This window comes from Xenopus tropicalis, chromosome 2 (genome assembly GCF_000004195.4).
Source record: "Xenopus tropicalis strain Nigerian chromosome 2, UCB_Xtro_10.0, whole genome shotgun sequence".
Lineage (NCBI taxonomy): Eukaryota > Metazoa > Chordata > Amphibia > Anura > Pipidae > Xenopus > Xenopus tropicalis.
In genome coordinates this window covers 157,750,319-157,762,322 of record NC_030678.2, presented here as the reverse complement: position 1 = coordinate 157,762,322, position 12,004 = coordinate 157,750,319, and the positions used below count along the sequence as shown (strand labels likewise).

Below are 12,004 nucleotides of genomic sequence, written 5' to 3'. Positions count from 1 at the left end.
GATTTGTTGACACTGATGCTGAATGAGAACTAAGCTGCTGCCTCCGTTGGCTGCTTTTTGTAAAGATGTGACTCACCTACATTGTAACATCCTGTCTCATCTACAGCTATCCTGCTAGTACAGTATATGGGACTCCTTGTACTTTCAAGCACACCCATGTTTCCTCCCTCTCACCGGCACCTATACATAAAGAGGTACCTGCCATGCTAGTGCCGTATGTGCCAGTGCTAATAAAATAAGCTCAGCTAAAACTTGTTAAAAGAAATAGTTTAGTGGTTGAATGATGGTCCATTCCCAGAGAATCCAAATGTCTACATTTTCTATTTGCTCCTGACTCCATGGTTCATCAGTGACTGCTCAGCAGTTCTACTGTGAAAGGATTCCTTAGCCTGAATTTAGAGGGAAAGACCTACTGTGTTACCAGGTAGAGTGTGCATAGTTCAGCAGTGCTGTGTGTGTTCAGGCAGAGCCCTGTGCTTTACCCATATACCACTTCCACTTTGCAGTGAAACATTGGTCAGGTTTCCCACTTATGTTTATATATGCTGTTTACTAGTTTGCTTGCATTTCTGGCTGTAGCATTTGCTCTAGCACATCCTTTTGGAATGTTTAAATTTAAATCACATATAAACCACAAATCGCTGGTCCCATGACGGGTTAATCATTTATTGTGCAAGAAAAAAAAGATGCCTGTCCCAGACAGGACACACAGAAAGTGAAGGGTTGATCTAGATTCATAGAAAGGATTAGTGTGTGGTCATATGTATTTGTTCTGGGCACAGTCAGACTAATATTTCCAATCAAAGTGATCAGTTATGCACACAAGGGACCTCACACAATCTGGCAGATCTCTAGTGTGGCTGCACCAGCTGTGCATTGCCAGAACTGAAAATGAAGCCAAGCTTTAATGCCCCCCGCACCCATGGCTTCATTGTCTCACTCAGAACGACATAATGACTGAACCTACAAAACCACAGGCCAACACATATTTAGGGTCAGATTGTAGAATATCCCCAAAGCTGACTGCTGATGCTGTAGAACTACAATTCACAGAATGTTAAAGGCAATAACATAACTAGTAAGCGAATGACAATTTCAAGCCTTCTGTAAATATTGCTCAGTCTATAAAAGAAACACTTGCAGTGAGTGGCATGGGGCCAAAACTCCATCTTCTTTACAGAGAACTCCGAATCAATACAGTCTGCAGGGAAAAGGAAATCAGATTGTTATCCTGTAACACAAGGGACAACACTATTACCTATAATATGCATGGAGTAGATTTACTGTTACTAAATCTGTTAGCGGGCAACCACCTGGCCATTTTATGCAAACTAAAATTACCTGAACACTAGTTAAAGGGGTTGTTCACATTCAAATTGACTTTTAGTATGATGTAGAGAGTGCTATTCTGAAACAATTTGCAATTGGTTTTCATTTTTTATTATTTGTGGTTTTCCCGTTATTAAGGTTTCTGTTCAGCAGCTCTCCCGTTTGTAATTATAGCCACTATGTGGTTGCTAGGGTCTTGTTTTCCTTAGCTACGAGTCAGTGGGTTGAATGAAAGACTACAATATGAATAGAACGCGACCGGAATAGAAAGATAAGAATACAGGTATCAAACCCCTTATCCGGAAACCCATTATCCAGAAAGTTCCAAATTACGGAATTTTAATCAAAATTTACATTTTTAAAAATGATTCCCTTTTCTCTGTAATAATAAAACAGTACCTGTACTTGATCCCAACTAAGATATAATTACCCCTTATTGGGGGCAGAACAGCCCTATTGGGTTTATTTAATGGTTAAATGATTCCCTTTTCTCTGTAATAATAAAACAGTACCTGTACTTGATCCCAACTAAGATATAATTACCCCTTATTGGGGGCAGAAAAGCCCTATTGGGTTTATTTCATGGTTAAATGATTCCCTTTTCTCTGTAATAATAAAACAGTACCTGTACTTGATCCCAACTAAGATATAATTACCCCTTATTGGGGGCAGAACAGCCCTATTGGGTTTATTTCATGGTTAAATGATTCCCTTTTCTCTGTAATAATAAAACAGTACCTGTACTTGATCCCAACTAAGATATAATTACCCCTTATTGGGGCAGAACAGCCCTATTGGGTTTATTTCATGGTTAAATGATTCCCTTTTCTCTGTAATAATAAAACAGTACCTGTACTTGATCCCAACTAAGATGTAATTACCCCTTATTGGGTTTATTTAATGGTTAAATGATTCCCTTTTCTCTGTAATAATAAAACAGTACCTGTACTTGATCCCAACTAAGATATAATTAATCCTTATTGGAGGCAAAACAATCCTATTGGGTTTAATTACTGTTTAAATAATGTTTTTAGCAGACTTTAGGTAGGAGATCCAAATTATGGAAATTATCCAAAAAAACCCCCAGGTCCTAAGCATTCTGCATAATGGGTCCCATACCTGTACTTAAAAGTAAAAATAATAATAAAAATGTAGATTCCCTGAGCAAAAGGTTTTTGGATGCTGGGGTCAGTGACCCCCATTGGAACACTGGGAAGATGTAGCAGAGGAAGGCAAATAATTCAAAAACTATAATTAATAAATAACGAAGATTAATGTCAAAGTTGCTAGCAATAGTATATTCTAAGAAAAAACACCATTATTACCTGTTTTCTTTGTTCTCATATTCTGTGCTTATTTTTCCAAATGGAGCTCCTGCTTTATCCCATATCCCATCGGCCGGATTCATATTATTGTCACAATACTTGGACAGTATCTGAGGGAAAGCAATGACAAGCTTTATATTCTTTTTACAAATACAGTAGAACCCCTATTAAGCGTATATAATATACATTTACACAGCGCTTTAGAGACACCCCAGTGGAGCTTACAATTGAAGGTCCCTACTATCACATTCACACACACTGCAGTTAATCTCATCACAAGACACAGTAAACACATATAGAATCCTTTCACATAGTTCCCTGGATAGAATCAAACTCAGGACCCCAGGCTCCAAGAAACAAGTGTTACTTACTAAAGGTCCCCATACACGGGCCAATTCTAGCTGCAATATTGGTCCCTTAGACCGATTTGGCAGCTAATCAGCCCGTATAGGGCACTACCGACGGGCCTGCCCGACCGATATCTGGCCTGAAATCGCCCAGATATCGATCGGACAGGTTAAAAAATCTAGTCGGATCGGGGGTCGCATTGGCTCGTTCATGCGGTCCCCATACCGACTTTGCCTATACCCGTCGTTATAATTGGATTCTCCCGATATTGCCCACGAGCGGATCTGAAGGTGTATGGGCACCTTAAGTCACTGTGCTGCTTTAGTGTACAGAAGGCACAGCAATGAGCCAGATTTCCTTTTTTGTGTTCTAATAAAACTGTAACTTGTACCTTTAGCTTAATATCCCAATGTTTTAGTAACCTTAAGGTATGGAATGAAAGACTCATTATCTGGAAAACCCAAGCATTTCATATAACAGATCCCCTACATGTAACTAATAAACAATTAAAGGGACAGTGTGACTGTTGCATGTAGCTGAAAGTGTTGCACATCACTATTAACAGTGGGAATGCTGCTCTGCTTGGCTGGCACACTGCTCTATTCACTTCTATTCTAGTGCGCATGTCAGTACCTGGGAAATATCCTCTGTTATGCAGGACGTCATTTCAGGGCGTACGGGGGTCCAAAGCATGTTTTCATACTCTGACACCTTAGGAGGAGATGATGGCTTCACATTATACTGAATGTGGAAAGAAATAAATTATAGTTTAGGGTGGAGGTTTAGGCATTCCACTTTGCAGTGGTCAAAACAACCTGTGTGGCATTCGCTTAAAGAAAACCATATACACAATTACTTTTAAAACAGTGTAACTTTTCCTGTTTGCACAGTCTAATTTAAGTCTATTTCTTTCACAAAGCAGCAGTTCCATGATGCTTTATAGTTGAGATTCTAACGATCCAAAGCTTATAGGGTATAGTGGGTCTTAAAATGCTCTGGCAACCACTCAAACACATAAGAAATGAACCAACAGCCAACTGTACTCCTAACATGTAGTTTCTATTCATATGATACAGAAGTTCCATTTTTTACAGCCCATTTTACTGGCTGATACAGTACATTAGAGAGAGGCAGCATTCAGAGCTGTTGCTGAAAGTTGCAGAACTGCAGTGGCCTGACTCAGTACCTTAAACAGATCCTCTGTTAAAGAGACAGTCATTTCTGGGCGAGGAGGTGTTCCCATGCAGTAATCCCTCATTGCTGGGGCTTCATATTTATTAGAATTTAGAACCAGTGTAGGGGGTTCCTCCAGGCACTGCCTGTAGGAAAGGTCCGGCCTAGGGACTGGTTCTGTAATATCCAAGCCTTTTTCCTGAGGAAATAAGAATAGTTTAGAAACATAATATGATTTGAATAACTCCCAAATTCTATTAATAGCCCCCAGGAAACAGTACATTATAGCTTGGCAGTCCATCCTGCATCCACTGGAGAAAAAGGCAGCTACTATTCTGCCTGCCCGACATAAGCCTTACCTTAGCATCACTCTTCAGCCAGTTGGTTTGAAAGGAAGGCAAAGGCGGAGTGTCAGTGCAGCCCGTTCCCTTTGGTTCTGTAGGGTCTGCTAACACAGAGCTGGTTTCTTTCTTGTGCACTTTGAGCCCTGGGGTGCAGAAGACAGGGGGCCGTGGAGAGTACACACTATTGATATCTAAAAAAAGAATATATTAGTTGCAACTTCAGTGCATTTATATTGTTACAGAAGTAACTAACTGCACTGGAGAAACATACATATTAGCACTGAAGAGATGGCTACAAGGAAGGAATACACACACAGGCATATGTCTCAAGGTGAAGTTAATGTTCTGTTTCCTCAATAATTGTTCAGTAACCCCCCCATGGCACATGGTCTTGGCACATGAACCCACCCGGAAAATGTCACTGAAAAGAAGCAACCGGAGCCCACAGTCATGAGGTAATGAGCTATCCATTCAGGAATTTCAGATGTAATTGGTCCTTTATAAATCATTATAAGCCTAGTTGGTGCATCCTGTGTAGTGTATACGTAGGCAGGAGAGCTATCCTTTAGAGCAGGAAGGGGTAAGTTACAACCAAGGAACTCTTGTGTTAAGTTTGTGTAGCATTTTATAACTGGGCAGGAGAATCAGCTCTGTAAAATAGACACACAATTTATTGGGTTTCATTTGTCATTAAAACAGGTTTATCTTTTTGCATGTAATGATTAACCTTTCTCTGCAGGTCTGCAGCTACACATACAAGTAGGGATCCATTCCTTCCTGCCCAACCTGGAGCTTTCTTTATAGCTCAGAATTTTTTCAAGCAACATGGCAGCACCATTGCAAATGTTGAAACGCAAAAAACAGAACAAACAAAAATCCCAGAATGGATATCCTTTGCTACTATGATTACTAAAGTAATCATTGTATCTCCATGTATGAGAAAATACATGTGAGGTTATATCATATATTATATATACACATACATACATACATACACGTAGATATATCTCATAAGGAATAAAACCACATCAGTTATTTAGATACTTACTAGAACCGAGAGAGAGATAGGCAGGTGCAGCTGAAGTGCTTTTAAAGTCTATTGCTGGCTTCACGGCAGTGCATTCATAATCACTGATAAACAGAAATAACACACACATTTTAGAATATATTAATTCACACAGACATTTATATATTTAAATATAGAGGCAGGATAATAGGTTCAGGCTTTTAGGACCTTGGGGCTCAGTGCAGTAACCTTTTGCAACCAATCACTGAACAGTACTGCAAGTTAGAAACGACTGACCAGTGTTTGTAAATGAGCCCCCATTGTGCTATATGCATAGTATAATACGTAGTGTTAATCCAGTGCTTATAAGGTCCATGGCCTGAGGTATTTATTAGGACATGCACAGTTTTATATATATTTACCCCAGTAAAACTTACTCTTCTAGATGGGCACTGTCAGGGTCGTTCCTATCACAGGTATCAGAAGGTAATGTAGTGTTGTTTGCATTCAGGCCTTTCTTTTCCGCAGGCTTCCCAGGCAGTGACATTTTTTCCTTTTTATGAACCTTTAAACCAGGGGTACAGAACACTGGTGGCAGAGGAGAGTCAACCCAATCTGGGTTTAAAGATAAAACAGAAAATAAACTGAAGTTAGCCAATTCAGACTCCTTTAAAGCAGTGAAAGATGCGTTAGAACTGTGATTGGCTGAGGTATAGGCATTGGAATCAATGAGATTCTCTACTCCAACTGTTTTCATCAACACCCCTTTTAGACACTGGGCTTTCTGCGACTACTTCACCCACACAAGGATGTCCAGGGTTACGGTAACTGGTGCAAGCAATATAGGCTGAAAAAAGCAAAGTTGTAATGCTAACTAGGCTGGGGTCAATTTTACAGAGAAGTGGGGCCCAAACAGCCCCCCACCATCCCACTAAACAATGACTGGCTATGGCATTCTACAGCAGCCCCTCTGGCATTTCCCAGAATCCACAGATTGACAGTCCAGGCCTGATTCTTAACCCTTGTCCCACATTTGCCCGTCCCCCTGGCTGTTACACTACAACTCCCAGAAGCAGTCAGCAGCCATTTGTTGGGAACTGTAGTTTAGTGACATACCCATTCGATGGCTCAGATGGGAAGGAGTCGCTAGAAGGCTTTTCAGGTTCTTTGGTTGGCATGTTTCTTTTGCAGCATTTTCAGTAACACTATAAAAGGGGAAAAAATGCTCATTTGGTATATCAACATGTCCTTTACTTAGTACAAATATTGCTTTTAGGCTAGAAACCATCTATATGCTTTAAAAGGGTCAGCAGCATAATAAGGGCCATAAATAGATTAGTTTCAAGGTATTGTGACTTTTCCCTTCACATCTACAGGGACATTTTTACTGATGTGAATTCTTTGCTGAAGGCCAAAACAAGCAGATCTCAAAAGATGTTAGTGAGGCGTGGTCCTTTTCTGTTATGAATAAGCAATAACCCCTTGAAGTGCTGCTGTTGGCATCAGAAGACAACTGTCTGTCTGGATATACAGACTGTATTTGAATTAGATCATAGGACTGTCTGACAATACTGCTACACCATGGCCTCTGCTCTGCTGTGTGTGTGGCAGTAGAAGAACTACAGAAAACATACATTGTAGTGACAGATGGACTACGTGTGCTTTAGATATTTCACTTCATACTTACTTTTGGTTTTTCTGGAATTTCTTGTTGATCAGGGCCATGGTATAATCATCATTCAGATTAGTGCTGCAATCACTAATGCCAAAATGCTGGATCTGTGAAAAATCCTCTTCAAGCCTAAGGGCACATTTTGGGGTTTTAGCAACATTCATTGGTTCTGGATCCTTCAACATGATCCTTGGTTTCTCCTCCTCTGGGTCCTTCTTACACGGTTTCACTTTTGGTGGTTCCCATGCTGTCGGTAGTTGATAATGGGCAAGGCCAAAGTCAGAGAGCTGGGGAGCCCGCAGTATATCCCATGAGGTACTTGCTGTCTTCTCCAGGGTAGGCAGAGCCTGCAGGTCCTCTACATCTGCCTTATTGGGGCTCACTCCATTCTCCTTAGGCTTACCGCTTTCCTGTGTTTGCTCCCTCTCTATAAAATTAGTAGATGTAAGTTTGCTGAACACTGAGCACAATTCTCTGTGCCACAACACGGCCACCCACACCAGTGTGGTCCCCTATTACCTGCACCTCTGGTGGGGGAAACAATTGTAGGGTGACAGATGCCCTTTAATCCTATCAGAAAAAAAACTTCCATATTTGTTGGGCTACAGAATATATTATATAAATATATATATCCTTTGGTACAGCAAATATGAATGAACCAGTGATTGTATAAATCCTACAGCAATAAAACACTGTCTGACTGGCTTAAGTCCCCATTACATATCTTCAGTGTAACTAATTGTAAGCTTAGAGGAAGTGCGCCCTAATAATATTGTCTTATTATAATTACCGGAATTGGCATTACACTGAGGTTTATAGCCGTAGGTCTGAAATGTCTCTTTTATCTGCTCTATATCCGCTGCGGTTCTCTCGTGCAAGACTCTGCATGCTTTTATGAAGGCGGAGAGTTCCTGGCCTCTGGCAAGCCTCTTATTGAGAGTGCTTTGAAAATCACCCTGTGGGGAATAAATAAAATGATACAGTCAGTAAAAAGCCGCCGGACCTTTGTTGCTTTACTTTCCCTTTGCATTTGACTAATGGTTCGTCATAAAATGAAGTTGTATTATAAACGCTCCCTTACAAGAAGTCAGAAAGAGTGTGGCCTGACATTCCAGGGTGCAAGGTTGGGTACCATTCGGAGCAAAGTTTGGGCTGTAACGGAATCATCTACAGCAATGAAATCATCCTAGGCTCAATGCCTTTACTGAGATTTACAGTAGACTACTACAGTGAAGCTATTTTGAGAGTATGGTGGCCCTATATAATCAAGAGAATAACCGAGTCACAGGCACCCTCAAAACTAAAAAAAAATAAAATGATTGTACCTTCAAAACCATTATGTCAGAACGCAAGTCATGCAAGACCCGCATTGGCGATTCCTCTTCATATTCTAAAAAGATGGAATAAAATAAAGTAAGATGTAGTTAAAGGTGTGGTTGATAGAATAGCCTATTCTTAGCAACTTTTTTTTTTATTTGCAGTTTTTGAATTATTTGCCTTCCTCTTCTGACTCCTTTCAGGGTTCAAATGGGGGTCCGCAACAAAGAAAAAAAAATGAAAGAAAAGGCTTTGTGAGGCTACAATTTGATTCTTATTTTTTTTTTAAGCCCTCCTCCAGTCATATTCCTGTCTCTTTAACTGGAGAACTGCTGAACAAAAAAAACTACATCATTCAAAAACTGCAAATCACAAAAGACTGAAGACCAACTGCAAAGCTACTGAAATGCCAAACTGGGGAGCTGCTGAACAAACCACAACAAATACAAAATACAGTCTGATTGCAAATTGTCTCAAAACATCAATGTGTACACCATACTAAAAGTTAACTTATAGGACAACCCCAGTTAATATGACCATGGCCGGATAGTGGATCCAACTGCTCTCATTTGGGCAAGGGTTTGGGCAGGGGCAGGGGCCAGCTCACAGAGAGTTATGGGGAGTGGGATGCAGAGGTCTCTGCCCAACCCTCCCACCTACAGAACATTGTATGAAGTGACAGACTCACCATTATCTTCACTGCTGAACAGCTGCTCCAGTTGGCCCGTCTCCTTCTCTAGGGTGACTGCCAGAGATCTTAATTTACTGAAGAAGTTTCCAGTCACAGACATGGCTGTCATTGCAGCAGCTGAGGGAACACAAATACAACTTACATTCAGATTTCCACCCGCCACAATATGTAATATAAATATATACATACACCCAGTGTGTTTGTTAAACATGATACTACTATACATTATCCCAAAAGGCTTGGGAGCCACAACAAACCCCAAGTTACTCAGACTGCAACAGCCGCTTGCTGTTAGTAAGTACTCGGCTGCCAGCGGCCGAACCAGGGACGCACAGAGACAGCCAGAGATGCACAGAGACAGCCAGAGATGCACAGAGACAGCCAGGGAATCACAGAGACAGCCAGAGATGCACAGAGACAGCCAGAGATGCACAGAGACAGCCAGGGAATCACAGAGACAGCCAGAGATGCACAGAGACAGCCAGAGATGCACAGAGACAGCCAGGGAATCACAGAGACAGCCAGGGAATCACAGAGACAGCCAGGGAATCACAGAGACAGCCAGGGAATCACAGAGACAGCCAGAGATGCACAGAGACAGCCAGAGATGCACAGAGACAGCCAGAGATGCACAGAGACAGCCAGAGATGCACAGAGACAGCCAGAGATGCACAGAGACAGCCAGGGAATCACAGAGACAGCCAGAGATGCACAGAGACAGCCAGGGAATCACAGAGACAGCCAGGGAATCACAGAGACAGCCAGGGAATCACAGAGACAGCCAGGGAATCACAGAGACAGCCAGGGAATCACAGAGACAGCCAGGGAATCACAGAGACAGCCAGAGAATCACAGAGACAGCCAGAGATGCACAGAGACAGCCAGGGAATCACAGAGACAGCCAGAGATGCATAGAGACAGCCAGAGATGCACAGAGACAGCCAGAGATGCACAGAGACAGCCAGGGACTCACAGAGACAGCCAGGGACTCACAGAGACAGCCAGAGATGCACAGAGACAGCCAGGGAATCACAGAGACAGCCAGAGATGCACAGAGACAGCAAGGGACGCACAGAGACAGCCAGGGAATCACAGAAACAGCAAGGGATGCACAGAGACAGCCAGGGACTCACAGAGACAGCCAGAGATGCACAGAGACAGCCAGGGACTCACAGAGACAGCCAGGGACGCACAGAGACAGCCAGGGACGCACAGAGACAGCCAGGGACTCACAGAGACAGCCAGGGACTCACAGAGACAGCCAGGGACTCACAGAGACAGCCAGGGACTCACAGAGACAGCCAGGGACGCACAGAGACAGCCAGGGAATCACAGAGACAACAAGGGACGCACAGAGACAGCCAGGGAATCACAGAGACAGCCAGGGAATCACAGAGACAACAAGGGACGCACAGAGACAGCCAGGGAATCACAGAGACAGCCAGGGACTCACAGAGACAGCCAGAGATGCAGAGACAGCCAGGGAATCACAGAGACAGCCAGAGATGCACAGAGACAGCCAGAGATGCACAGAGACAGCAAGGGACGCACAGAGACAGCAAGGGAATCACAGAAACAGCAAGGGATGCACAGAGACAGCCAGGGACTCACAGAGACAGCCAGAGATGCACAGAGACAGCCAGGGACTCACAGAGACAGCCAGGGACTCACAGAGACAGCCAGGGACGCACAGAGACAGCCAGGGACTCACAGAGACAGCCAGGGATGCACAGAGACAGCCAGGGACTCACAGAGACAGCCAGGGACTCACAGAGACAGCCAGGGACTCACAGAGACAGCCAGGGACGCACAGAGACAGCCAGGGAATCACAGAGACAACAAGGGACGCACAGAGACAGCCAGGGAATCACAGAGACAGCCAGGGAATCACAGAGACAACAAGGGACGCACAGAGACAGCCAGGGAATCACAGAGACAACAAGGGACGCACAGAGACAGCCAGGGAATCACAGAGACAACAAGGGACGCACAGAGACAACAAGGGACGCACAGAGACAACAAGGGACGCACAGAGACAGCCAGGGACGCACAGAGACAGCCAGGGACTCACAGAGACAGCCAGGGACTCACAGAGAGAGCCAGGGACGCACAGAGACAGCCAGGGACTCACAGAGACAGCCAGGGACTCACAGAGACAGCCAGGGACTCACAGAGACAGCCAGGGACTCACAGACAGCGCTCCGCCGTAGCCACAAGCCGGGCCTATGTGCTGCCCACAAGCCGGGCACTACCCTGCGCCACTAACCTGAAAGACTCTTCTTCCAGCTGTCACCAACCAATCCCGCCCAAAAGTTTAATTTTTTTTTAAAAAGCTTTTTGCTACAGAAAACTTTATTGAGAGCCCTTCCTACAAACACACAAACACTACAGCGCACATGCCCGGCCCCACTTTCTGTTATGGAAATGCCGGCGCCATCTTATGGCTGCTTATAGTCTGTGCCGGTGCGATGCGACTTGTGTAGCGAAAGTGCAACTGAGTAGGGAGCTGAGCGCAGGCAGGCGTGTGGCCGTGCTGTCAGATAGATTTTTTTTTGGGCTGGAAGGGGGGGAAGAGCTCAGGGCCCTTGTGACTAGAGTGGGTTACTTACTGGGGCTAATAACTTGGGCCCTAGGGCAACTGATGGCAGTCCTGCATTGAGGGTAACATTGGGGCGTTATCTTTCTCTCAAAACCCGTTCCCCTTCACTGGGCAGGGGGACAAAAAAAGCTACATAATTCTGTAAATCACAAAATAACTAAAGACCAACTGCAAAGCTGCTGAAATGCCAAACTGGAGAG

At 43.7% G+C, this 12,004-nt stretch overlaps 1 protein-coding gene across 5 annotated transcripts; it reads right to left on the bottom strand.

The window, feature by feature from the left end:
- Positions 1-638: 638 nt before the first annotated feature.
- Positions 639-11,747, bottom strand: ska3 (spindle and kinetochore associated complex subunit 3). Of its 5 annotated transcripts, none has more exons than XM_012956422.2 (13): positions 11,377-11,463; positions 9,203-9,322; positions 8,523-8,587; positions 7,988-8,153; positions 7,213-7,624; positions 6,642-6,730; positions 5,963-6,140; positions 5,568-5,650; positions 4,535-4,710; positions 4,189-4,374; positions 3,636-3,743; positions 2,655-2,764; positions 639-1,201 (listed from the first exon to the last, which is right to left on the bottom strand). In XM_012956422.2, exons 2-13 carry the CDS (start codon positions 9,312-9,314, stop codon positions 1,192-1,194), a joined length of 1,695 nt encoding a protein of 564 aa, XP_012811876.1. In that variant the 5' UTR covers positions 9,315-9,322; positions 11,377-11,463; the 3' UTR covers positions 639-1,191.
- Positions 11,748-12,004: the final 257 nt, after the last annotated feature.

What these genes read in the sequence shown, in the direction of transcription:
- ska3 (XM_012956422.2), bottom strand. Translation starts at nt 9,314, where the DNA reads ATGACAGCCATGTCTGTGACTGGAAACTTCTTCAGTAAATTAAGATCT. An exon ending in GTTCAGCAGTGAAGATAATG is followed by an intron (nt 8,588 to 9,202) that starts GTGAGTCTGTCA and finishes CCATCTTTTTAG; the next exon opens with AATATGAAGAGGAATCGCCA. An exon ending in CTATCTCTCTCTCGGTTCTA is followed by an intron (nt 4,711 to 5,567) that starts GTAAGTATCTAA and finishes TTCTTTTTTTAG; the next exon opens with ATATCAATAGTGTGTACTCT.